Raw genomic sequence first — 27,779 nt, forward strand, 5'->3', positions numbered from 1 at the left:
CGGGTGTGGCCCAAAAACCAAAAGAAAAAAAAAAAAGAATATGGTGGGTGTAATGGTGGCAAGTTGGGGTGCAGAGACAGAGCCCCAGATTCAACCCTGACAACCTGCTGCCTCCTTCCAGCCCCCAGCCCTCCCTAGCACCAACCCTCCATCCATCCCTGACATGGACTCAGCCCATCTTGCATGCAGGTGGGGTCAGGGGGTGCCACAGCGACCAGAGGGGGGGGTCAGACAACACCGCCCCCCAACGCCCAAATCCTGCACGTGCAGAAGTGCTGAGCCAGGCAGCCAGGGCGGGACAGGCCACGAGCACAGGGGCACACGCAGACACCGCGGGGGGCCACGCAGCAGCCAGGGGGTGCTCGGAGCCGCCCCCGCCCAGGCTCACCACGGCCACTCCACTGAGGCTGGTCACCGCTGCTTCCGGGCCAGCGGGCGGCTGCGGGGGACCAGCCCACTGGCTCCTCCAGGATGCAAGGCCCTGCAGGGTCACGGGCCCGAGGAGGCACCCCAGAACCGGTCCTCCTGGTTGGCACAAGGGGGACTAGAAGGGGGGGAGTGGTCATGAGAGTCCGAGGTGTGGACCCCGAAACAGAGACTGATGCTCACCTGAGGGGAGTGGGAAGTCAGGGGCCACATTCCTCTGCTAGCTCGTCCCCACCCACCCTGGCCCTGGGGACCTAGAGGGACACAGAGGGGCTTTGAGCCAGTCTCCATTGGGCACCTTTCACTTAGTCGCACGACCCCCTTTTTGATACACGCCATGTCACTCACCCACATCCGTCTCCTTGTGGTTCTTGATGTAGTCAGCCAGTTCAAAGTTCCCTGCGATGATGGCCACCTGCGGGGGATTGTGAGTGTCAGAGGGAAACCTGGACCCCCGAAACTGTGCCCCCGTGTCAGCTGGAAGGACCCCCTTCCTGCCTCCACAACAGGAAGATGTCACTCATGTGCCCACTCTGTACCCTGCCTGGGTTTCTCCACTGTCCCTCTGCTGAGACCAGCAGACCTTTCTCGGGGTAACACTGAGGTATCCAGGTAGAAACAGTGTCTGTGAGTTTACCTGGTATCCCTGGGAACCCCGAATTTCTCTCCTTTCCCTTACCTTTTTAAAAAAAATTGGGAGAGATAGCACAATGGTAGGGGGCATTTGCCTTGCATGCAGCCAACCTGGGAGGGACCCAGTTCTATTCCTAGCATCCTATATGGTCCCCTAGCCTGCCAGGGGCGATTTCTGCCGCTGGGTGTGGCCCAGAAACCAATTGCTCAATACAAAAATAATTTGGGGCCACACCTGGCAGTGCTCAGGGGTTACTCCATGCTCTGTGCTCTCCCCTCCAGACATAGGGGACCCTATGGGATGCCAGGGGACAAATATGGGTTAGCCATTTACAAGGCAAATGCCCTCCCCACTTTGCTCTCACTCTGCCTGCCTTTAATTCTTAAAATAATGTTTCAGTGGGGCCGGAGAGATAGCATGGAGGTAAGGCATTTGCCTTGCATGCAGAAGGATGGTGGTTCGAATCCCAGCATCCCATAGGGTCCCCCGAGCCTGCCAGGGGCAATTTCTGAATATAGACCCAGGAATAACCCCTAACCACTGCTGGGTATGACCCAAAAACCAAAAAAAAAAAAAAAAAGTTTAAGCAGGTGGGCCAGAGTGATAGAAAAGTAGGGGGTGCTTGTCTTGCAGGCAGCTGAGCTGGATTTGATTGATCCTCAACACCTCATAGTACTCTTTTGTTTTGGGGGCCACACCCAGCAGTGCTCAGGGTTCCTCCTAGTTCTGTGCTCAGGTATCACTCCTGGCAGGCTCAAGGGACTTTATGGGGTGCCAGGAATCGAACCCGGCTCAGCTGTGTGCAAGGCACACACCCTCCCTGCTGTGCTGCTGCTCTAGACCCAGAAACATGATTTTCAAGCAGAGGTTTGGCTTGAAGGTTCCCTAGCCTGGGATTTGGGCGAGTCTGAGTCCCCCACCAGGTCTCACCCTGTGACCTTTCTTTTCCTTCTCAATCCCCTGAGCTGTGAGTCGGCTTCACCCCTCTTTGGAAACGGGGCTCAAGCAGTATCTCCCCTAGCCAGTCCTCAAAGAGCTGGTGCCTGGGTCCTTTCTCCCTCCTTGAACCCTGTTTTTCTCCACATCTAGACATCCCCCAACCCCATCTCCTGGTGGTTTCCCTGAGGCTGCATGTTTGCCGAACCCCAAACTGAGGGGGCCGGGCTATGGGGGCAGTGGGCAGGTCAGGAACACCACTGACCAAACCCGAGGGTGCAGGGGATTCTCCCGGGCCCCCCAGTTTGCCAGCATTTCCGGTGCCTTTACCACCCCAGTGAGGTTCCCAAGTCCCCTCCCTCATCCCGGCCATCAGACACTGCGGGGGTGTGTGTGAGCGCCATGTGAGTCCGGGGCTCACTCACTGGGTCCACACCAGGCCTGAGAGTCGAACGCACAAACCAGGGTCTGCTTACACATGAGCCAGCACCCAGACTGGACACCCCTATCTAGCAGGGAAAGGGGTCCCCAAGAGGCACAGGGTGGGGATGAGAATCAGAATCACACAGCCAGGGAATACGCTGGTGTGGCTGCCACTTGTAGACCCTGATGGCCTGAAAGACAAAGGTCTCTGGGCCAGCTGGGGAGCCCACAGGAGGCCTTGGCTGGCCACACCCACTTCCGGCACCCCTGAGGGGAATTGGGGCAACTTCACTCATTGGCTTCCCAGGGCGCCTGGGTCCAGCCCTTCCGTGGCCAGCCCAGCACTTGGACAATTGTCCCTGTGGGTTGTGGCAGCCACACGCAGGCAGTAGCCGGGTGGGCTGGTGACCACAGGCATTTCCGAAATGAGGGTACCTGGTGCACTCCAGGAGGGTCCCCTCTTCAGGGCCCAGATCCCCCGGGGTGCAGCAGAAATGGATCTGAGTCCGTTGCTCTGAGGTTTGACTGGTTTTTTTTTTTTGTTTGTTTGTTTTGTTTTTGTTTTTTTTGGGTCTCATCCGGCAGTGCTCAGGGGTTACTCCTGGCTCCATGCTCAGAAGTCGCTCCTTGCAAGCACGGGGGACCATATGGGACGCCGGGATTCGAACCGATGACCTTCTGCATGAAAGGCAAACGCCTTACCTCCATGCTATCTCTCCGGCCCCGGTTTGACTGGTTTTTATTCATTGCCCTCTTTCTCCTCCTGCTCGGACCATCCTCTGAAGTGTAAAGTGGGCTAGCCTGGAGCACCCCCAGAACAAGTGGGAGACACTCTGGACTAAAAGAAACACCCCACCTTTCTATCTCCCGATCCCGCTCTCCATCCACACATCCACCTAAGGGCTTAACCATTCAGCTGTCCACTCATCCACTCATCTAGTCTGTTCATGCTCCCATTCACTCAGCCATCCACTCTCTCATTCATTTATCTTTCTGTCTGTTCACCCATTCATCGATCGATGCACTGAGCCATCAATCTACCTGTCCATCCATCTGTCCAACCATTCATTTATCCACCTGTCCATCTATCCATTTGTCTTCCTATCTATCCATGTATCTATCAATGCATCCATTTAACCATTCATCCACCTATCCATCCATCAACCCATTCACCCACTCATCTACCCATCTACCCACCCACCCACCCATCCATCTATCTGTCCATCTGTTGATCCATGCACTGACCCATCCATTATTTGTCTAACCATCAATTTACCTATCTGTCCACCCACCTATCTATCCACCCATCCATCAACCCTCCCTCCACCATCCCTCCACCCACCCATTCATCCATCCATACATCCATTCTTTCATCCACCCCTCTGCCCATCCATCCATCCATCCACCCAACCAAACATACATCTATTCATTCATCCACCCACCTACCCACCCATCCCTCTGTTCATCCATCCATCCATCATACACTCAACTCTCCATCCATCCTTCCTCCCATCCCTCTGCCCATCATTCATCCCTCCATACACTCAACCATCCATCCCTCCACCCATCCATCTCTCTGTTCATCCATCCATCCATCCATTTATCCTTCCATCCATTCCTCCACCCATTCATCCTTCTGTCCATCCATCCATCCATACATACACTCAACTATCCATCCATCCTTCCTCCCATCCCTCTACCCATCCATTCATCCCTCCATACACTCAACCATCCATCCCTCCACCCATCCATCCCTCTCCATCCATCCATTCCTCCACCCATCCATCCTTCTGTCCATCCATCCCTCTGTCCAATCACCCATCCATCCATCCACCCATTCTTTCATCCACCTATTACTCCTGCCCCTGCAAACACCAGTGCCACCTGCCTGTCCCATGGCACTGACCCCATTTTGTCTGCCTCGATGTTTTCCCATATAAGCACTTGCTCTGAGCAGTGGGAACTGGCTCTTCTGGGCCCCTGTGCTCCCACCCATCACCAAACTCCTCACATCCCCAAACTCCTGTCCAGGTGAGGACTAGACAGTCTCGCCGCAGAGAACCCAGCCCTGGAGCTGGGCTGCCATGGACGCTCCAGGGTTCTCCCAGGCTCAGGCAAGATGTGGGGGCCGGGGTATGTGTGTGTCAGTTTCTGGGAAATCAGCTTTGCTGGTTTCCATGGAGATGCAAGAGGGATGCTGGCAGGCATCTGTGGGGTCCATGACCTGAGCATGAAGGAATCCCCACTGCCTCCCCCAGCGCAAAACTCTCCCCAACAGCCTGACTGATGAGTTTTCACCCGGAACAGAGCATGAGGGGAAACTGAGGACTTGCCATGCCCCTGGCTGTCTCTCCTTTCAGGAGACACAGCGCCACCCTCAGCGGTTCCCTGGACAATTCTGGAAGCAGCTGAGCTCTGAGCATCCTGCCCTTGAGGCTGGAGTGGGTTGGGCTTCTGCCTCAGGAGCTCTCAGGTCCCCAAATGCCTCCACACAGCCCCCAGAATGCTCATTCCCAGGCCGAGCCCCTTCCCAAGCCTGCAGATTCTGGTATGGTTCTGGGGGTTCTGGGGGTGAGGGCCATGACATGCCTCAGTGCATGCATACGGTCGGATCAAGTCTGTGCTGTGACCCCAAGCTCCTCCCCACTGTCTCCGTACTTTCTAGAATCTTACTGCTGCCTGGTGCACAGGTCCGAGACAGTCATGCAACCATGGGGACAGCCAGGGATGCACAAGTAGGGGACAAGATGCCTCACAATATGTCCTACAGGGCTTGAGCTCAGGCGCTCGGTCTCCAAACATGTTGGGGCTACAGGATTTGGGGGTGCCAGCGTAGAGAGACTGACCCACAGCAGGCAGCATTTGGAAAGAGATGGACTGGGAGGATGGGTGCAGGCTTTGGCCATGTCCCCCGACTTCCCAGACCCCAGGACAGAATGAAAGAGGCAGGTTCCATATGGGGAGAGAGGTGCTCTGGGGTTTCTGGGGCCACTTCAACAAGGCACCTCCATGATCTGGACAGCAGGGCAGGGCCAGCGGGGGAAGTCGGAAGGCACATGAGAAAGCAGATGCCCCAGTTCCTGTGCCCTGGAAGTTTCATGCTATCACTTTCTTGGAATCACGATTCCAGGTGGATGAAGAGGGAAGAGCCACGTAAGGAGGGGCCCTTTCTGAATCACCCCCTGAATTCTCAACCCCAAATCTAGGTTCTTTTTTTTGGGGGGGTGGATTTTGGGACCATACCCAGTGAAACTCAGAGGTTCCTCCTGGTTCTATGCTCAGAAATCACTCCTGGGGGCTGAGCGGTGGCGCTAGAGGTAAGGTGCCTGCCTTGCCTGTGCTAGCCTAGGATGGACCTCGGTTCGATCCCCCAGCGTCCCATATGGTTCCCCAAGCCAGGAGCAACTTCTGAGTACATAGCCAGGAGTAACCCCTGAGCGTTACCCAAAAGTGTAGTCCAAAAACCAAAAAAAGAAATAAAAGAAATCACTCCTGGTAGTGCTCTCGGGACCCTTTGGGATGCTGGGGATCAAACCTGGGTTGGCTGCACGAAAGGCAAACACCCTCCCTGCTGTGCTATGGCTCCGGCCCTAAATCCAGCTTCTTATTTGGGGGGATACACCCTGTGGTGTTGGGGGGTTACTCCTGGTTGTGTGCTCAGAAATCATCCCTGGCTCGGGGGACCAAATGGGATGCCGGGGATCAAACCTGCATCTCTCCTGGGTCAGCCCCGTTCAAGGCAAATGACCCATCACCAAGCTACCACTCTGGCAATCAAATCCAGTTTCTTACTAGCACCCAAACACCTGCTAGGGCCAAGACACGGCCTGGAGGAATACAGGAAAAGTGGCCATGGGTGAGTGGGGGCTCTGGACGGGCACAGAGCAGCGGTGATTTCTGCACCCACCACACCAGAAAGCCAAACTGTGCCAGGCAGTGTTGGCACTGGCCACATTCTCAAGTGTGCAAGAAATTGAGGCCTCTGGTTAGAAAAGAAATGAAACTTGTCCCAAGACCCAGGCCCAGCGATGTTTCTTACATAATAGGGGCTGTTTCCCCTCTCTCCCTCCCACGTCCCCCTGGGACCCAGACTATTATTAGAGCCCCCCACTCGCTCAGGGTGCAATGGGGCACCGGTATATCTCACCTGTGGCCACAGGGGAGACGTCTGAGAATTAAATTCACCACAAATAAATAACATCAAATTGCTTATTAATACCCCAAGGAGACAGCCACAACAAAAAAACACTCCCCCAAAAAAGCCCACAGATGTTTCATCAAACCTAGTGTTGGCTGGAGGCTTTAGTGGGAAGCAGAGGAAAGTTGGGGAGACAGAAATAGAGAGAAGAGTAAGGTGGCTGGAAGGAGAAGAGGCCAGGAAGGGAGATGTGCCTGGCACCCAGATTCTGGTGAACCCCTGAAAACCATTAAAATATGCACTCTGGGGCTGGAGAGATAGATAGATAGATAGATAGATAGATAGATAGATAGATAGATAGATAGATAGATAGATAGATAGATAGATAGATAGATAGATAGATAGATAGATAGATAGATAGATAGATAGATAGATAGAGCGAGCCGTGTTTGTCTTGTAAGCAGCCCATCCAGGACCTAAGGTGGTTGGTTCGAATTCCCCGTGCCTGCCAGGAGCTATTTCTGAGGAGTAACCCCTGAACACCGCAGGTGTGGCCCCAAAACCAAAAACCAAACCAAAACAAAACAAAAAAAACAAACAAACACGTACCCGTTGTGTATGTAAACATTTTAATGGGATTATTATGTTACTGACCCTACCCTGATCGGTGATTGTGCCCTACCCTAGGGTGTGACCTGGCATTCTGCCCCCACCCTAGGGTGGTACCTGATTCTGCTGCCACCATTGGGTGGTATCTGATCCCACCATTGGGTGGTACCTGATTCTTAAAAAAAAATCTAGAAAATATGGGGCTGGAGTGGTGGTGCAGCAATAGGGCATTTGCTTTGCAATTGGCTGACCTAGGACGGACTTAGGTTCAATTCCCGTTGTCCCATTTGGTCCCCCGAGTTAGAAGCAATTTCTGAGCACAGGGCCAGGAGTAATCCCTGAGCATCACAAAAAGAACCTAGAAAATTTGGGGTCTGAGCCATTGCAAAGTGGGGAGGGCATTTGCCTTGCACGTGACCGATTTGGTTTGATCTCGGCATCCTATAGGGTCCCCAGAGCCTGCCAGGAGTGATGCCTGAGCGCAGAGTCAGGAGGAAACCCTGAGTGCCATTGGGTATGGCAAAAATAAAATAAAATAAAGAAAAGGGAAACGCATTCCCAACCCCAGGGAGCAATGTGAGTCCAAGTATAGCCCCTGAGCCTGCTGACAGCTAAATAAGGGCTGACTGACCACCTCCAAGCACAGGGATCAGGCTCCTCCACCTACCAGTTCCAGGCGTTTACAGGGCTGAGCCAGGATCCCCACAAGGACCCCCTTCCCACTATCCCATCACCCCTGTGTCATAGAGAGCGGCTGCACGCACAGGTCTGTCTGGAGGACCTCCCTGACCCACTGATTCCTTCTCACCATGGAGCAGCCGTGGGTTCCCCACCCTGGGAAGTCCCCACCTCATGTGGCAGCCCGAGGGTTTGGTCTACTCAGAGCCCCAAAGCGGATCCAGCCCCAGCAGTGTGGAAGGATCTTGAAGCCCATGGGAAGAAGGTGAATTCTTGTGGTGACAGCCTGTCGAGGTATGGACTCATGGGAAGACGCTGCAGCTCCCAGGACAGAGGGACAAATGGGCAGACAGGACAGAGGGACAGAGAAATAGATAGATGGGCTGTGACCCCAGTGCTATGGATGTCCTGAGTGTCCCATGACAGGGATGGGCCCCAGGAGAGGGTGAAGGAGGAGGAGAAGGAGGAAGAGAAGGAGGAAGAAAAGGAGGAGGAGAGAAGGAAGAAGAGGAGGAGGAAGAGAAAAAGGAGGAAGAGGAAGAGAAGGAGGAGGTAAAGGAGGAGGAGAAAGGAGGAGAGAAGGAAGAAGAGAAAAGAGGAGGAAGAGGAGGAGGAAAAGGAGGAGAGAGAAAGGAGGAGGAGAGGAGGAAGAGAAAAGAGGAGGAAGAGGAAGAGTAGGAGGGAAAGGAGGACGAAGAGAAAGAGGAAGAGGAAGAGAGGGAGGAGGAAAAGGAGGAGGAGAGAGAAAGGAGGAAGAAGAAAGAAGAGGAGGAAGAAGAGACAAGAGGAGAAAGAGGAAGAGGAAAAGGAGGAGGGGAGCAGAAAGAGAAGGAGGAGGTGGAGGAAGAGGAAGAATATTGGAGGAAGAGGAGGAGGAGGGCTCTGAAAGCAGCTCAGAGGCTGGACATTCCACCGATCATGCAGGAATGCTGGCGCAGGACCGACTAAAGAAGACGGGGGTACTCTAAGGCAGGAGACAAGGCGTGGGGCCTCCAGTAAGACGCTGTCGTCCCCCCCAGGACAGCTGCGGCTCCGAAACAGGGCCCGATGTCCCACTGAGATCCCCCCACTCACATGCTGTGACCATGATTATGGTGGCTCCGCCTCCCGGGCACTGTGCAGGGTTGGGGTATGGCTGCCCCCTTCATACCTGGAACGGGGTCTGGCTGTTGTAGTTCTTCAGTTCCTTGTCTCCGCCCCGGAAGAGCAGCACCTTGGCACAGCTGTCCTGCAGACGGAAGGGGCACGTGAGTGGGCGGAAGGGACCAGCAGGACGGGGAACCCCCACCCCACCTTCCTCTCACAGACTGTGGTCCCTGATTGTGGGAGTCCCAGGTCACTGGGCCTGGGTCTCGGGACAAGTTTTGCTCCTTCTCTAACCAGAGGCATCAATTTCCTGCACCCCTGACAAACGTGGCCAGTGCCAACGCTGCCCGGCACAGCTTAGCTTTTTGGTGCGGTGGGTGCAGAAATCACTGCTACTCTGTGCCCACTGAGAGGCCTCCCCATGGCCACTTTTCTCGAGTCCCCTCCAGGCAGTGCTTTGGCCCTAGTGGGTGTCTGGGTGCAAGTAAGAAGCTGGATTTGGGGCCAGAGCCACAGCACTGTGGGGAGAGCATTTTGCCTTGCATGCAGCCGACCCAGGTCAGACCTGCTTTAGATCCCTGGCATTCCATACGGTCCCCTGAGCCTGCCAGGAGAGATTTCTGAACAGAGAGCCAGGAGTGATCCCTAAGCACCGCTGTGAGTGCCTCCCCCCAATTAAAAAAAAAAACCTGTATTCTGGGCTTGGGAGAATTAAGGGGCTGATTTAGAAAGGACCCCCCTGGCCTTGCTGTCCCTGCAGAGCTCCACAGCCTGGAGTGTGTGAGTGTGACAGGGCATGTGTGGGTTACACAGAGCCTGATCTGAGGTCTCAGTCCAGGCCCTAGAGACGCCGAGACAATGAGGGACAGATACAGCCTGGCGGTCCTCGCTCAGACCACCCGGCCATGCCAAGGTCTTCGTGAGATGCTATAAAGGTAGAGTTGGGGGCAGCGGATGAGTTTGGGGTGGTATGCGGTGCTGGGAGCCCCAAGGGAGAACGTGAGACCAGGCAGAAGTCTGGGGACACAGGGTGGTGCAGGGTGGCCAATCTCAGTGGTCAGTGACCTGGGGGGGGGACAAACCGGACTCCCTCTGCAAGGCCTCACTGTGACTTCAGGGCAAGGTTCCCCCCTAGACGGGGTGGCAGCTGCTTCTGTGAGCCTGACCCAGACCCTCTGGGATACACAGCGCCTCGTTATCCAGGCAGGAAGAGAAACGACAGACGGGGGTGGGGGGGCTGGACCCCCGGGGAGCGCTGACAGGTGCCAGGACTAGCAGCTCACAGTGTCCCCGGCAACACCAGGAGCCCTAATTAGCGCGTCTCTGAGAAGGGCTGTTGCGATCGATCGGAAAATGCAGGTCAGTGCACACTGAAGCATCTAGGCTTCATCCGAGCTCATGAGTGATGCGGGAAGGGCGGATAATGGCAGCTATGTGATGAAGGGCAGCGGAGGCGCGGGGTCCACCATCACCATCGCTAAAGTCAACGTCGTCTTCGAGATCGTCTTGCCGCAATCAGCATCGCCGACATCCTGACTGTCACCATGTTCTTATCACCACAGCCACCGCACCGCCATTGTTCCCTAACCCATCATGGCTCTCGCTACCATCCTCATCCTCACGGCCCTTATCATCAACATGGTCTCATCGCTGTGGCTGTGATCACCGTCACCACTGCTGCTGCATTATCATCACCAACATCGCCACCATCACCACCGTTGTCACCAGCATTGTCACCACCATGATCACCACCATGATCACCACGACCATCAATCACCATAGTGACCACCATGATCACCACATCATCGCCATCTCCACCACCATCGCCCCAATCAACACTGCCCTGGTTTTCGGAGCATTTGCCCTGCGCCAGGCATGGCCTGAGTTTATTCTCGTCCTGAGCCTCTTACCAACCCTGGGCCTTGGGTGTGCTCCTCCCCACACAGATCTGAGGGTTCAACATCCCGGCAAAGCAGCCGGGTGCCCACACAGCCTGGCTAGGAATCAGGTTTCATACCAGCAGGCTCCTCGGTATCCCCCCACTCAGCAAAGCGGCCTCCCTTTTGCAGAGGGGCTGGGCCTGCGCCTGGGGAGGTGGTCTGGGGGCACGCAAACCTCCAAATCAGTGGTCCTCAAACTATGGCCCGTGGGCCACATATTGTATTTGTATCTGTTTTGTTTCTTCATTGCAAAATAAGATCTATGCAGTGTGCATAAGAATTCGTTCCTAAGTTTTGTTTTTACTAGAGTCAGACCCTCCAATGGTCTGAGGGACAGTGAACTGGCCCCCTGTTGAAAAAGTTGGAGGACCCCTGCTCCAAATCATCATTACCATCAGATGATAGAAACAGGTTTTTGTTTGTTTGGAGTTTTGGGGGGGGTGCCACACTTAGCAGTGCTCAGCGATTACTCTCCACCCAAGAATCACTCCTGGCAGGCTCGGGGCACCTTGTGGGATGCCGGGGTTCGAACCCAGGTCAAATGCCCTCCCCACTGTGCTGTGGCTCTGGGCCCTAAACAGGTCTGATTTTTCTAAACCCGGTGCTAGGGAGGGTGGGGGTGCCTTCCTGGGTGGCAGCAACACAGAAGCCCAGAGTGGCCGTGCAGATGTGGGTCCTGCCTGCCTGCACTGGGCAGGGGAAGCGGGCTTTTGTGGCACCACCGGGCTCGGGAGCTCAAAGCCCACAACCCACCGTGTACACCCCAGGGCACTATCCAAGTCACAGCGAGCTTGGGGTTGGCATGGTGGGGGACTCCGGGGAGGAGAGCCCAATCCTGAGAAAGGAAGATGTGGGGAAAGGGAGTGCTGGAGGATGGGGTGCCAGGCAGAGGACTCTGGCACCTCCTCTACACACCACTTGCACCTCCATGCCCATCTGTGCCACCCTTTGCTGTGGCACGCACAGACCAGCTTGTGGCTGCCTGCCGGTGTCTGGGACCCCCTTTCTCAGAGCCCACTGGGTGGTGCTGACTAGGGGTCGACCAAGTCCTGAACGAGACTTGGGGTGCAGAGGGGCTGGTGCCCTGCAAAACATGAAGTGGCCCCCAGTTTCTGCATGGAAGCTGGAGCCCTGGTTCTGCAGGAACACTGGGGTGGGTGGAGTGGGCCTTGCCAGAGGTTTAAGGGGTTTGGGGTGGCGCATGCCGCACTGACCTGGTTGTAGAGCGCACAGATGTGCAGGGCCGTGTTCCCCGATGCATTCTGGGCACCCATGTCGGCCCCGTAGAAGAGCAGGTGCTCCAGCTGCTGCACGTGGCCGTACCTGCAGGCCTGAGACGCGGGCTCGTGGGGCGCAGAAGGGGCCCCCCAAAGCCCTGAGGGGAGGGACCCCAAGTCTCCCTGAGGGATGGGACCCCAAAATCTCTAGGGATGTGGTCCCCAAGTCCCTAGAAGGGAGGGACCCCCAAATCCCTTAAGGATGAGACCCTCAAATCTCTGAGGGAAGGGACCCCACAGTCTCCTTAAGGGACCCCAAAAGCCCTGAGACATGAGGACCCCAAGTCTCCCTGAGGGAAGGGACCCCCAAATCTCCAAGGGATATGGTCCCCAAATCCCCAGAGGGGAAGACCCCCAAATGCATAAGGGATGGAACCCCAAATCCCTAGAGTTGTGGAACCCCCACATCACTAAGGGGTGGGATCCCCAAACCCATGAGGGAGGGGACCCCACAGCCTCCCTAAGGGACTCCCAAATTCCTGAGAGAAGAAATCCAACCACAACCCCAAATCTATAAGGTTCCCATATCCCTGAGGAAGGGACCCCCTGAGGGACAGGGATCTCCACAGTCTCCCTAAGGATCAGGACCCCTGACATGGCCTCAGCTTCAGGCTCTGACTCCTGTGGCATCCCTTGAGCAACGAACAGGCCTGCACCCCTGAAGGGCTGATGAGAACAGAGCCCCAGTGGGGTCCCTCATATTCTAGGGTTCAACGGGCCCAGACTCGGGCCTGTGCTGCATGTTTCTGGGGTGTCTTGTGAGAAGGGTCTGGGGTCTCCCTTTGGTGTGGAGGGACCTTGGGAGCCCCGAGAAACTGTGTTCCCCAGAAAGAAGCAGTTAGGCCACCAGTGATCATGAGGATCTCCCCACTTATGCAAAGGCCCTGTGGTCCCTACAGCTGGGGTTGCAGGTAGGACAGGTGTGTGTATGGGGGACAGGTTGGGGGGCAGGTTTCCCCTTGACCTAGCTCTGTCCTCACCAGGCACAGTAGTGACCCGGGCTCCCCTTCCTCCCGGCCTGTGCTGCCACTTGCTGGGCACATGTGGTACTGCACCCACCCAGATGAGGGGGTCCTCCCAAACCAGACCCAGCAAGGAGGCCATCTCTCGGTACCCCCAGTTTGGGCCCCTTTGGGCCTTGAGTTCCGTTCTGTGGGAGTGACTCCAGCCTTTCTGCATGGAGTCCTGGCCTGTCTCTGCCCTCGGTGCTCCCCCCAGCAGCCACAAAGCCAGAATGTCCTGGTAACTGCCCCCAAGGCAGAGATGGGATCTGACCTGCCCAGTGGGATCCAAAGAGGGGGAGTGGGTTTGGAAAGGGTTGGGAGGGGGGCTCCGGCTCTCCTGGCCTGGGCAGCCTGGCTGCTCCTCTGCGGCCCAGGTTGGGCTCATCTGCCCCCCATCCCGTGGCCCAGGGCTTCGACCACAGGCTTCCCTATTTGGGGAGACTCCGAGTCTGAGGGGAGCCGGTCACAGCCCCAGACGGCACTGGGGTCCATTTACGGGGTGCCCAATGCCCCATCAGGGTGTTGTTCTTGGGATGTCTCACTGTTGGGGTGTCCCCCACTCTTGCATGGTTTCTTGCTCTGGGGTGCCCCACATCCCACAGGAGAACTAACGTTATCCTTAAAAGTTGTGTGACCCAACTCCCATGCAAGATTGTGTGCTAAGGCAACAGGTTTTCGCAACACCCCGACTTCATCGAGATCATCAGAAGCGAGGGTTTCTAGGAAATGGTGTTGGTGGGGTGCAAACCCTTTAGGGTCCGTGGGAGCCCCAGGCAGTTGGGCTGACTGGGGCCTGCAGAGGCAGATGGGGGGCAGGTGGGGGTCCCACTGAGAACAGGGATCCAGTAGAGTCCCCCAGATTCTAGGGCTAGTGGTCCCAGACTCGGGCCTGTGCTGCATGTTTGTGGGGTGACTTGTGAGAAGGGTCTGGGGTCTCCCTTTGCTGTGGAGGGACCCTGGGTACCCGGAGAACCTATGTTCTCCAGGAGGAAGCAGCCCAACAGTGACCATGCTGACAGCCCCACTTATGCAAAGGCCCTGTGGTCCCCACACCTGGGTTGCAGGTAGCGAGGACAGGGATGTGTGTATGGGGGATCCTGAGGGTCTCGCTAGGTCAGGAGAGGGGACTTGACTGGGGTCTCCCTGAATGGGAGGGGCTGTGGGGGTCCAAGGACAGAGGGAGCTGTCCCTAGGCTCCCCTAAAAAAAAAGGTCCATGCTCTGCCCCCAAGCCCCAGAGTTGGGTTGTGCTGCCCTCATACCTGGAAATCCCTTTTCCCACCTGGTGATCCCCTGTCCCCCCAATAGTGGGTGGTGGATCTTCGGCCCCCACCCCGCACCTGGTGGATCTCGTGCCAGCCGTTCTCGTCTGGGCAGCAGAGGGTGGCATGCTCGTGCAGCAGCAGCTCGCAGCAGCCGGGGTCGCCCCCCACGATGGCCGTGTGGTACAGGGGTGTCAGCCCGTAGCTGTCCTTGTAGTCGGGGGACGCGCCGAGCTCCAGCAGCGTCTGCGTGTGAAGGCAGCGGAGGCTGTGACACTGGGCCAGGGTCCTGGGGTGGAATCAAGGGGCCCCTGGGGGTGGGGGTCGCTGGGCCTGGGACCCCCTCAGTGGGAGAATGCAAGGACTCCAGTCTCAGACTCCCCCCGGGCCCCAGCACATGCCCTGGAAGGGTCCCTGGCAGCAGGCCCTGCCCATTGGACCACCCGGCCAGCCCCTGGGTCTTTTGCGACCAAGGCCCGGCCCATAGGATGCCACGCCCCTTCACCAGGCCCCGCCCACGGGCTCCCTAGCCCCGCCTCTGCGACCAGGCCACGCCCTTGGTTCACCAGACCACGCACCTGGCTCGCCTGGCCACACCCTGCCTTCCCCAGATTCCGCCCCCACCTTGCTCTGGACACCAGGCCACGCCCACACACATAACCAAACCCCGCCCCCGGCCTTCCCAGGCCCTGCCCATAGCCAAACCCCGCCCCTGGCCTTCCCAGGCCCCGCCCAAGACCAAACCCCGCCCCCGGCCTTTCCAGGCCACGCCCATGACCACGCCCACACACCGCCCCAGAGCCCGCCTCGAGACTTGGCCCCGCCCTGATCTCCAGTCCACGCCCTGCCCTGTTCTGGGCACTAGGCCACGCCCCTGACCACGCCCACAGACCGCCCCACACTCCGCCCCCACACCCTGCTCCTGTGGCCCTGACTCTGCAGCCAGACCCCGCCTCGGCCACGCCCACAGATGGAACCGAGCCACGCCCACAGCTCTTACCCTGCACCTGGCCTTCTCCAGAGCCCCGCCCCCAACCCTGCCCTGGGCATCAAGCCCCGCTCCGGCCACGCCCACCGCTAGGGACAAACTCTGCCCCCAGCCCTGGCCCCGCCCCAGGCTCGCTCCAGACCCGCCCCTACCCTGCCCCGGACAGCAGGCCCCGCCCACCAAATCTCCACAGGCCCGCCCTGGTCACGCCCACACCCACAGAGACCCTGCCCGGCCCCGCCCATGCTCAACTAGCCACGCCCCTGGACCCCGCCCACGCAACCAGGCCCCGTCCACCAAATCCCCACAGCCCCGCCCTGGCCACGCCCACACCAAAGAAGCCTCTCCTCTGGTCACGCCCACACAGACCCCGCCCCAGTCCCGCTCACGCCACGTGAGCCCCACTTGCCCCACCTCGCCCCAAACTCTTCCTCTGGCCACGCCCACGCCACATGAGCCCCGCTCGGCCCCGCCCACACCACCAGGCCCCGCCCACAAAATTCCCACAGATCCGCTCTGGCCACGCCCAGAAAGCCCCTCCTCCAGCCCCCGCCCACGCAGCCCCTCCTCTGCTCCCCGTCCACACCCATAGAGACCCCGCCCCAGCCCCGCCCATGTCCAGCGAGCCACGCCCCTGGCCCCCGCTTACACCACCGGATCCCGCCCACCGAATCCCCACAGACCCGCCCTGACCACGCCCACGAAGCCCCTCCTCTGGCCACGCTCACACAGACCCCGCCCACATCCACGCCCAGCCCAAGAAGCCCCTCCATGACCCCGCCCACACACGGACCCGTTCCGGAACGCCCACACAACCAGGCCCCGCCCATGGCCCCGCCCACGCCGCCAGGCCCCGCCCCAGCCCGTCTCACCTGGAGCGCCGGCAGGTTGCGCGCGCGGGCCGCCCGGTGCAGCGCGGTCATGCCGTCGCGGGCGCGGAAGTCGAGGTGCGCGCCCCCGTTCCGCAGCGCCTTCAGCACCTCCGCCGGCTCCTCCAGCTGCGCCGCCAGCGTCAGGGGCGTCTCTGGGGGCCGACCCCGCGGGCGAGCCTTAGGCGCCGGGGCCCCGACTGGGCCCAGCCCCCGCGCCCCTTTCCGCCTGGGGGGCCCGGCCCGGGGTCACACAGGGACACGATGTCGGGGACCAAGGACGAGCTCCCCGGGGCCGCCGGATGAGGACAGCAGGCGGAGAGCAGGCGTCCCAAACTGCAACAGGCTGACAGGCCGGCTGCTCCGGGGACTCACGAGTCCCCCCACTCACAGCAGCCTTGAGGACCCTTGGGTGACCCTCAGCCAGGGGGTAACCAGGATATTCCCCTCCACTTTTGTCCCTATCCTGAGGAAGTGCCTTGGCCCCGGCAGCCCCGCCATGAGCCTGATCTGGGGGTCTCTGCCCCAACTTCCATCCCCTGTCCCTGTCATAAGTGTTACTCGCAGGGGTCCCAGTCTCTGGACAAGTCTTGAACCAGAAACTCAGTTGGGATGAAGAGAGATTTATGCTCAGAGCTTCCTACCTGATGGACAAAGGTTCCTGCTGAGAACAGACACCAGGGTGGTGGGTTTGGGGGGCTCTCAGGCCACAGAGACCAGGACCCTCTCACTGGCAAGGAAGGGGGGGGGGAAGTAGGCCTTTTCCTCCCCCTGCCTGTCTGTCTCCCCCTCCCGGCCTTGCTGAGTCACCCCGTCTCCTTTCTGCAGGATTTGGAGATAATTGGGTATTCCGTGGGGGTGCTCTGAGGAAGTCAGTCCAGACTCCCAGACAGGCAGGGATGGGGCTGGGGGGGGGGCTTCATATTGCAGTCACCCCCACTGCCTCACTCCTGCCCTGGTACATCTGCGATCCTGGGCCCTGCAAGGTAGCCTCCCCCCCCCCCCCCCCGGTGCATTCCGGGGACTCTGATCTCTGGGGGCTCTTCCTGGGGTTGTTTCTGGGGGAGCAGGTGGCAGACGAGCCCAATCTGACAGGATGGGCCAGCAGTTCCAGTCCACATGTTTCTGGAACCTTCTAATTGGGCGACCTGGGAGTGCGGATGCTGAGTGACAGGAAGGAGCAGGGTACGGCCTGGTTGATGCCGGGCCAATCTGGAGATTGGGGTTCTGCCTGCCTAAGGGGCTCAATCTGGCCCGTGACTTGGGGATCACTTCCCTGACCCTGGTAGGAGGGTGCATCTCAGGGATTCTGCAGGCTCTGCAGCCACGAAGTTGGCCCTTTGCACACCACCCGCCTATCTCTGGCCCCCCCAAAACCTACTTCTAGACATTCTAGCCGCAGCCAGACAGCTGAAGCCCTGGGGGGACTTTGTCTCCTTCATAAACTCAGGGCTGCCTGAGAAAATTTCCAGCAAACTGGAGACTCCACCAAGCTCCATACAACTGGAGACTCCACCAAGCTCCACACAGCCTCCATCTGGGTCCTCTGCCCATCCCAGATCCTCAGTCCTCGCTCTGATCCCCTGCCCCATCTCTGATCTCTGATCGCCTACCCCATCTTCGCTCCTCTGAGCGACATTCCCCTGCTGTGACTCGACTTCCCTGTGAGTCCTTCCCGGGGGCCCACAACATCACATTTACCTCCCGTGTCCAGGTCGTGGAAGTTGGGGTCCAGGCCGCGCTCCAGCACCTTGACGATCTTGTCCACCGCTCGATGCTGCACGTGCTCCATGCACCTCTTCAGGTTGGTCTGAGAGAAGAGGCAACGTGGTAAGATGCCCTGCCCAAGCCCATGCCTGGAAGCCAATCCGTGTGGGGCATGCGGACCCCACATGGCAGGAGCATGGGTGTCCAGCGCTGCTGAAATTATTGGGCCACTAGTGGGGCATGTGCTGGGCACATGTGCTGGGCAGTGGGTGGAGGGAGGGAGGAATTTCCCTGCAGGAATCTACCTGCAGCTGCCCATCCATGGCCCATGCCCACCGAAGTATGATGCCCACCCTCAGATCCTGCCCTGCCCCATCCACCCATTCACTTGAACACAAACCTTCCCCAAAGGCCCCATCCACCTATAAACAAGCCACGCCCAACAAAACCACGCCCACCTCTAGCCACGCCCCCAGAACAGCTCCCACCATGTGCCATGCCCATCCATAACTCATGCCTATCATGGTCATGCCATCCATGACCACATCCTCTCATAGACACCCCCATCCCCATTGCCCCACCCTCATGACCACACCCCCTCTTTGTGTACCTGCCCTCTATCAAACCACGCCCACTCACCATAGCTCCACCCACCACATTCATGCCCACTCTTATAGCCCCGCCCACGATGGCCACGCCCTCTCACTATGGCCACGCCCACCCATAACCCTCACTCCAGCAAGTCCCAGTCCTCCTGCCCCCTACCTCCATGCCTGTCCTCCTCAGATCCCCCTCACTCCCAGAACCCACAACACCCCCACTTCAGTGACTCCTGCCAAGCACCCCAAGTCTGGTCCTTTCCGGGTCTGTTCCTCTTCTATCTGTTCCAAACTCAGACATATAACCCCAGGTAGGGGCTCAAATGCTAGTGTCCACTATCTTAGACATCTGGGACTGCAACCTCCCGTGGGGGACCCCCGGCCCGCGGGGGTGTGGGAATGAAGGTTGCTAGTTATTCATGGGTTTGCCCACATGGGACCATGAAGTTTCACCCAGAGGAGAGGAGACACACTTGAGAGGTCTCTGGACCAACTTTCTGGGCACCTTGGGCAGCTGTGGTTGTTGGCCCAGGGCAGGGCAGCCAGAGCATGGTGTGTGCTGCTCCCCATCCTTTAGGGTCCCTCTTGGCAGTGGGTAATGTGAGGTGGGTCCTCTTTACCTGTGCCTGCAGCATGCACACCTCTCCTGGGTTCCAAGGCTGCCCCAAGAACCCCCATCCCTCACCTGGGCATGTACCCTAGACACCCCCCTCCCCCGTGTCTCACCTTGGAGTGGAGCCTGGCCAGCTGCTTGTCGTCCATGCTGACCTGCTTGTACACCCGCTTCTTGTAGCGAAACTGAGGCAGAGACAAGGGCAGGGGAAGTGGTGAGAATGCAGCCACCTCTGGGGACCCCTGGGCACCCGAACACCAGCCCCAGGGCAGCCCCTGCCAAGAGTCTGCAGACCAAACTGAGAGGAGGAAAAAGACAGATGTGAAATCATGGGTGACAGGGTCCGTAGGGACTCAGGGAAGGACAGAGCTCAATGTCCAAATCACAGTGTCAACAGCACTGAAATCAAGAGACCCAATTCTTGTTTTATGTTTTGGGGCCATACCCAGCGGTGCTCAGGGGTTCCTCCTGGCTCTGTGCTCAGAAATTGCTCCTGACGCAAGCAGTAGGGTGTTTGCCTTGCACGCATTGACCTACAATGGACCATGGTTCGATCCCTCCGGCGTCCATATGGTCCCCCAAGCCAGGGGCGATTTCTGAGCGCATAGCCAGTAGTAACGCCTGAGCATCACCAAGTGTGAGCCAAAAACAAAACAAAAAAAAATTGCTCCTGGTAGGCCCGGGGGACCATATGGAATGACGGGTTCAAGCCACCGTCCATCCAGGATTGGCTGTGTACAAGGCAAATGCCCTACTGCTGTGCTATCTCTCCAGCCTCAAGACCCAAATTTTTACTACTCAAAAGAGTGAAGATGGTGGGGGGGGGGGTGTTCTGTTTATGACTGAAACCCAACTATACTCATGCTTGTAATCATGGTGCTTAAATAAAGATTTTTATATAAAATATAAGAAAGAAAATTGAAAAGCGATAAAAGAGATAAATGTGGGCCCAGAGAGATAGCACAGCGGCGTTTGCCTTGCAAGCAGCCAATCCAGGACCAAAGGTGGGTGGTTCGAATCCCGGTGTCCCATATGGTCCCCCGTGCCTGCCAGGAGCTATTTCTGAGCAGACAGCCAGGAGGAACCCCTGAGCATCGCCGGGTGTGGCCCAAAAACAAAAACAAAAACAAAACAAAACAAAAAAAGAAATAGAGAGATAAATGTATTAAGAAATAAAAATATCTGTAATTATATTGTTAAAAAGAGTGAAGATGACAGGGGCGTTGTATGGGCAGAACCTGGGACACTTGGTGCTGAGACACTGTATGTCTAAAACTCAATTCTGAATAACTTTGGACATCACAATGCTTTCAATAAAAATATTCTTTAAATTACTGCAGATATTCTCTAAGTAAGCAGGTATATGTTTTTCTTATGAAATAATAAATTAAAAAAATCATCTGGGCTGGAGCACAGCAGGGAGGGCATTTGCCTTGAACGTAGCCAACCCGGGTTCGACTCCCACCCCAACCTGCTTCTTTTGGGGAGGGGCATACCAGGTGGTGCTCAGGGCTTACTCCTGGCTTTGTTCTCAGGGATCACACTCGCTGGGCTCAGGGGACCCTATGGGATGCCGGGGACCAAACCCAGGTCAGCCATATGCAAGGCAAGTGCCCTCCCCCTTACTCAATATCTTCTCTGTCCCCCTAACCACTTTGTTTTGCTTTGCTTTGGTGGCCACATCCACCCAGTGATAACAGAGGTTACTCCTGCTTCTGCACTCAAGGATCATTCCTGGAAGGCTCAGAGTGCCCCATGGGATGCCGGGGATTGAACCTGGATTGGCCACATGCACCCTTCCTACTGTGTTATCTCTCTGAACCCCAATCAATTCAATTTTTTTCTTAATTTTGTTTAGTTTTGAACCACAACCAGCGATGCTCAGGGCTTACTCCTGCCTCTGAGCTCTGGGATCACTTCTGGTGGTGCTCAGGGGACAATAAGGGCTGCCAGAGATTGAACTAGAGTCACCCACATCCTTGCTGAGCTATCACTCTTGGTGTTCAGGGGTTCCTTCTGGTTCTGTGCTCAGGGAACCACTCCTGGCAGGCTCGGGGGACCCTCGGGGATGCTGAGGCTCGAACCCGGGTTGGCTGTGTGCAAAGCAAACGTCTTCCCCTCGGTGCTCTCGCTCTGGCCCCTCAATCAGTCTCTTACTGAAGAGGTAGGCCTTGTAGGCACTGGTCCTGGCGATGGAGATGCCCCCCACCCCTCAGTGTGTGAGAGACAGAGCACCCCACTTCTCTGCTGCACCCCTACCTCCAGCGAGGGCACACCCTTGCCCGTGGGCTGCGGGTATTCGCGTAGCAGCCTCTCCTCATCCAGGAATTTGCCATCGCGGCCATTGCTGGCCGGCTGGAAAAGCCCGTAGTTGAGCACATCCTTGAGGCTCTGCGTCAGGGAGCACAGGACCCGCTGCTTGGCGGCCCACACCGTGGCATCGGGGTTGAAGCGAAGGCACTTCTGCGGGGGACAGGGGAAAGACGGTCAGCCCCCTCCCCAAATGTACCCACAGTGCAAGATTGCTGCTTCTGCTCACCATGGCCACTGCCTTCTTTCTGCATCAGCTACAACTAGCCACTGAGCCCCATGCACCCCAGAGAGGCTCAGACTCAGCAGGGATGCAGGGGGGGGGAGGCAGGTTTGGTGGGAGGGGTGGTGGAAGGGGCCGGTCAGGTCCAAGTACACAAGGTCCAGGCCCAGGGGATGGAGGGACAGTTTTAGGGATGGCACTGTCCAGGCCGGACACTTATCCAGGAAGTGGTCATTGTCAGAGGCCCAAAAGGAATGACCCTGGCAAGAAAAGGGTTTTCTTGGGGCCAGAGCGATAGTAGCCCATCCTGGATGACCAGGGTTTGATTTCCAGCATTCCATACAGTTCCCAGAGCCTGCCAGGAATGATTTCTGAGCACAGAACCAGGAGGAACCCCTGAGTGCTGCCAGGTGTGGCTCAAATAATGAAGGAAGAGGAGGAGGAGGTGGAGGAGAAGGAGGTTTGTCTGGAGACCAGGTTTGATAGGGGAACAGGCAGGGTAGGGAGGCCGGGGGCCAACCCCTATGCAGAGAGAGGGAGAGAGAGAGAGAGAAACCTGAGGTTGGGACCAAGGCGAGGGGCTAGTCTGAGAGATCAGAGGAGAGGGAAAGGAGAAGCAACAAGGCAGCAGAACTAGTCCAATCACCAGTTTTTCCAGTAGTCTGGAAACAACCTTCCAAAGAAGCTGTTTGAGAAATGTAGCCAGGAGAAACCATGGGAGAAAGAGCCACTCCTGCACTGGAGTAGAGGGTTTATATAATGCCCCCACTGTCTCTAAATGATAATTACCAGGGGGTCCTTTATTATTATTATTATTATTATTTTTTGATTGTTGTTATTTTGGGGCCATACCCAGCAGCACTTAGAGCTTAGTCCTGGCTCTTCACTCAGAAGTCACTCCTGGCAGGCTTGGGGGACCATATGAAATGCTGGGGATCAAACTGGGGTTCTTTGCTGTGCTATCCCTCCAGCCCCAAAATATTGCTTTTAGTTTTTTTGTTTCTTTGTTTTGGGACCACACCAGGCAGTGCTCCAGGTTTACTCATGGACTCTTGGCTCTGCGCTCAGAAATTGCTCCTGACAGGTTTGGGGAACTGTATGGGATGTGGGGATTGAACTGAGGTCCATCACGGGTTGTCTTGTGCAAGGCAAATGCCCTACCAGCGTGTGATTTCTCCAGCCCCTCCCGGTGTGTGGGGTTCCTTTCTAACTGATTTCTCCACCCTTAAAGGGACAGACCCCTTTAATGACTGTCCAGGGGCCATGGGAGTTTCTGTCACCCAAGAGGCACAAATGTCAAGGTGGCTCCCAGCCTGGTAAAGAGTGCAAGGAAGCAATGGAGGCAGCCATGGTGAGTCTGGGCGAGTCAGGATGGGCATTAGAAAGTCAGGACAGGGGCCGGAGAGATGGCATGGAAGTAGGGTGTTTGCCTTGAATGCAGGACAGTGGTTTGGATCCCGGCATCCCATATGGTCCCCCGAGCCTGCCAGGAGTGATTTCTGAGCGTAGAGCCAAGAGGAATCCCTGAGTGCAGCTGGGTGTGACCCAAAAACCAAAAAATAAATAAATAAATAAATAAATAAATAAATAAATAAATAAATAAATAAAAAAGAAAAGAAAAGAAAGTCAGGACAGTTCTGCTCCTACAATGTTGGTGGCGAAAGCTGACGGGGAGTTTTGGGCCAGTGAGGGTTAAGGGGCTGCTAACATGGCCCAGCAACATCCGGGCTACCAGCAAGACCACCTTCACCGGTTCATTGTTCCCATCACTAACACTGTCCTCATTGTCACCGTCATCCCAGCATCCTCAACAGCGCTGTCAACATGATCACTGTCTGTGAAATTCACCGTCACAAGCAGAACATCCCATCACCACGTTCCATCACCCATGTCATCATTGTCACCACCACTGTCTCCGTCTCCATCATTCTCACCGTCACTGTCTCCTCAGGTTTGATGACAGGGGACAGGGAATAGGGACGGGGGACAAGGGGACAAAGAAAGGGAATGAGAAACAGGACAGAGGGCAGGAAAGGGGACAAGACAGAGAGCAGGAAACAGAGGACAGGGGTTAGCTGCATCCTTAGGGATCCTTGGGGATCACGAGGGCCTGGTCTGAGGGTGTGAGAGGACTCCACCTGCAGTCACAGGAGTGTCTGTCCTCTACCACGGGACTCTACGGGGGACCTGACTCAGCTGTGGCTGAGGGAAAGGAGGGGAGAGGCCCGTGAGGAGGGATCAACTGCACCCGCTTCTATTTTGAGCCCATGGAAAAGCCTTGGGCCAAGGTCGCTGAAGGTTGGGGTGCTCCAGACGGAGTGATGGATGAGGGTGCGAGGCAGTCTTGGGGAGCAGGGAAGGGGGTCATGGGACATACTGATGCCTTGAGGGTTCTCCCTGGCAGGGAAAGAAAGGAGCACGAGGAAGCGGGCACTGTTCTCTGAGTCACCAGGCCGCGCACTCCCACCCCCCCAGGCTCTGGTCAGAGAGGCTGCACCTCCAGACTGTGCCCAGGAAGAAGGATGGGCCTCGGCTCACCAGGAAGGCTGTGGGAGGCTGAGACGTGGCCGAGTGAGAGGTAAAGCCACCACAGCTCCTGCCAGCAAAGGTCCTGGGGTGGGAGAAGCCCCCCTCCAGGAGCTCCAAGGAATCACCTCAGTAGACCCAGACAAAGTGGTCTGAGGGAAACAATTGGTGTGAGGGATGCACCTGGTCTGAGGGACACACCTGGTGAGAGACACATCTAGTCTGAGGGGACATATCTGATCTGAGGGTCACACCTAGTGAAGGTTACACCTGGTCTGAGGGACACACTTGGTCTGAGGGGACACACCTGGTCTGAGGTGTTGAGGGCACAGTCTTCGTACTCCCCAATGACAAGCAAGGGGTTGTGCATGCTGAAGCCCCTGTTGCTAGATCTGGCAGGAGCACACTGGGTTCTGGGGTCACTCAGGTGGGACCCTACCCTAGAGAACTGAGGAGTCAGCAGCAGAAGCCGCAGGGAGAAGCTAAGCAAGCCAGATGCCCCCTTACTGACCGAACCCTCAAATCAAAGGTTAGGAAATGGGCCCAGACTGATGTCAAAACCTTTCACCAGGAACCCCCAAAACCAGCCATGCTGCCTCCTGGGTTAACCAATTTCGATTCTATTCAGAATATTTATTCTTTGTTGCAGCTTGTGAGTCACTTGGATCGAAGCCCCTTTTGGACTGGTGCCTTGGCACACCAGTTCTCCTGTGGGTGTCATCTTTGGGTTCCTTATAAGCCCCCGGGGTGTCAGGGAGAACCTGCCTCAGTTTTGGTTTTCTACAACTGAACTCTCTGCTTGGAGGTCTCGGGGCTGGTGAGAGCAGGAAGGCCCGCAGTGGGGGGGCCCTGAACCTGTTTTACGTCCGTCACTGCATGTGGGTTATTTCTTGTGTCAGCATTTGCTTCCACACCCAGGTCTGCCCAATCCCCCGGTATCGGGCCATGAGGGTTCTGCTTCACCCAGGCATGGACTAGGCTCAGCCCAAGGCAACCAGCAGCAGCATGTTGGGGGAACAAAGGTGACACCCCATCTCACTGTCCAGTGGAGACCCTCGGCCAGGGTTCCCCCTACCTATATGGGATTCCTGAGCTGAACTTCATCCAGGGAGGGAACCTGGGAACAGTGTGAGAACCTCTTAGAAGAGATAGGACATGAGCCACCTTTCTAGAACCTTCTCCCATAAAGGGTCCCATCCAGCAGGTGTAACCAGGAAAACCCATTTGGCACTGGGGACAGAGATTGAACTAGAAAATGTGGGAGCAGGACGGGGAGAAGCATTATCAGTAGCTGGAATGCATAGTACAGGAGGAAGGGGGAAGGAGGAGGCAGAGACACCCCATAGGGGGCCCCTCAGCAAAGACGCCCCGTCCTGAGACTGGTCAGCCAGAGGCATCTTGGCAAGGAAAGAAAAAAATCATGATTCTCCATAAAACCAGAAGCTTAAAGACCACAGTGCCTGGGTGTGCACAGATGTGGGAGTCATGAAAAGGTGCCCACAAAGACCCACGGGGCAAACCAGGGCAGAGGGAGCTGCCACCCAGCCCAAGAGCCAAGAGAAAAAGGCCGCGTCAGTCCTGGGCTGCCCGCCAGCAAAGGTACCAGCAGGAGCAGAGACCGTCTTCCAAAGCAGATCCAGAGCCACCGAGCAATTGGGTGTGAGTGTCCCTCCCTGCAGGGGACCCCACTTGTGCATTGGGGGGTGGCAGCTCTCCCTGCTGCAGGAAGAAAAATCACTGAGCAAGGTCCCTGGATGGCAGCGGAAGGCTGGGAGTGGGAATCCGGACCCCGGTGCTCATCCTTGGGATCATGGTTGAGAGAGGCTGTTCTCCCCATCTCGAGCCCATGACAGGGCACCTACCTGAATACTGAGAGGACATGTCACCCTGAAGCCACTTTGGGGTCACCATGTGGTCACTGAGGCTGGAAGGGCCATAATATGGGTGGGCCAAGACACAGGACAGAAAGTGAGTGGGTTTGAGGGGGACCTGAGATGCCTGGCATTGGTCCTGGCACCTCCCAACTCTCTGACTCTCTAAGGATGAGATAGGGAACCCTGTGTATCCCCCAGGAAGTTCCACCTACCCCAACTACATCACCCCAATATATATTTTTTTTGGTTTTTGGGCCATACCCAGTGGGGATTTCTCCTGGCTCTGTGCTCGCTCAGAAGTTGCTCCTGGCAGACTCAGGGGACCATATGGGATACCAAGATTCAAACCTAGGTCTGTCCTGTGGTGGCCACGTGCAACATCACCCTAAAATCTATCACTTCATCCTCCATCAACCACCATCACCCCAATATCTATCACACCATCACCCATCCACCATCCATCCATCACCATATCCCCATCAACAGACAACCTGACCTAAAGCCACCATGAGCAAACCCCCTGTGCACCCTCAGCCCTTCTCTTGGCAGTGGGAGGGATCTGGGGAGCACAGGAGAAAGTCGGGGCACAGGAAGGGAGAGGCAGCAGCAGTAGAAAAGCCAAGGAGGTGGGGAATGTGGATCTAGAAGATCTTGCTCCCAGGAATATAAGAATTTGGGGTGAGAGTTGTGAACTAGATGGAGTTCCTCCTGGCTGGTACTGAGGGCATGGGGTGGGTGAGCACAGAAAGGGGGAGAGGGCAGAGACACGGAGAGGGGCCCCAGGTTCACCCACCGTTTGCTGCAAGTCATGGATGAGGATGCGGATGACCAGCGTGTGGTCCTTGCTCTCGGCGGCCTGGGTTGCGGCAGTTTTCCCCGACGTGGCAGCGCGGATGGTGCCGTAGACTGAATCCTCCTTGGAGCTGTCCGACTCGGAGCCAGCCGAGTAGTCGGAGAAGCTCTGGGCCATCTCGTCCTCACTGGACGTGGGGCTGCGCGGCATGGCGGCCGGGTCTGGGGGAGAAGGCAGGAGTCAGCGTAGAAGGGAGCCAGGACAGCTTGGGTGGGTGGGTGGAAGCCAGAATTAGCACAAAACTCGCAAAGATACCACCATAGGCTCAGCCATGGATGGCCAGTGAGTGGTGGTGGTGGTGGTGTTAGGGTCACTTGGCTTCTGGTGGGGTCCAGGCTCTGTGGCTCAGAGGTGGGGCGTCCCTGGGAGGTGGAGTGGGCAGACAGAGCCAGGCTGCGGTTGGGGACTCAGTACTGGGGGGGTTGTGTCTTTGAGGCTGCGTCCATCAAATTCTTTGCTTCTGGTTTTGGGCCACACCCAGCAACGCTCAGGGATTACTCCTGGCAGGCTCTGGGGACCCTATGGGATGCCAGGAATCGAACCCGGGTTGGCTATGTGCAAAGCAAATGTTCTCCCTGCGGTGTTGTCACTCTGACTCCTAAAACCAAACCAAATTTTTTGGAGGGCCACACCCAGCAGTGTTCAGGAGTGATTCCTGGCTCTGAGCTAAGCAATCACTCTTGGCAGGCTTGGGGGACCCTATGGGATGCCGGGGATTGAATTTGGGTCGACCACATGTATGGCAAATGTCCACCCTGCTGTGTTATCTTTCCAGAACCTGAAATCAATTAATTTTTTTGTTTTG

The 27,779-nt window shown here is 56.9% G+C and overlaps 1 protein-coding gene across 1 annotated transcript in view; it reads right to left on the minus strand.

Moving 5' to 3' along the window:
* SHANK2 (SH3 and multiple ankyrin repeat domains 2) overlaps positions 1 to 27,132 on the minus strand; it is a 169,644-nt gene extending 142,512 nt beyond the window's left edge. Inside the window, exons 1-10 of the mRNA XM_049781183.1 lie at positions 26,915 to 27,132; positions 21,448 to 21,651; positions 19,302 to 19,373; positions 17,971 to 18,079; positions 16,273 to 16,424; positions 14,491 to 14,658; positions 12,085 to 12,201; positions 8,995 to 9,072; positions 775 to 841; positions 389 to 544 (exon numbers count right to left, since the gene is read on the minus strand). Coding sequence (XP_049637140.1) covers positions 389 to 544; positions 775 to 841; positions 8,995 to 9,072; positions 12,085 to 12,201; positions 14,491 to 14,658; positions 16,273 to 16,424; positions 17,971 to 18,079; positions 19,302 to 19,373; positions 21,448 to 21,651; positions 26,915 to 27,124 — 1,333 coding nt within the window. The 5' untranslated portion in view covers positions 27,125 to 27,132. The remainder of the gene's footprint in view (positions 1 to 388; positions 545 to 774; positions 842 to 8,994; positions 9,073 to 12,084; positions 12,202 to 14,490; positions 14,659 to 16,272; positions 16,425 to 17,970; positions 18,080 to 19,301; positions 19,374 to 21,447; positions 21,652 to 26,914) is intronic.
* Between the last annotated feature and the right edge of the window lie 647 nt (positions 27,133 to 27,779).

The sequence above is a fragment of the Suncus etruscus genome, chromosome 9 (assembly GCF_024139225.1).
Source record: "Suncus etruscus isolate mSunEtr1 chromosome 9, mSunEtr1.pri.cur, whole genome shotgun sequence".
NCBI lineage: Eukaryota > Metazoa > Chordata > Mammalia > Eulipotyphla > Soricidae > Suncus > Suncus etruscus.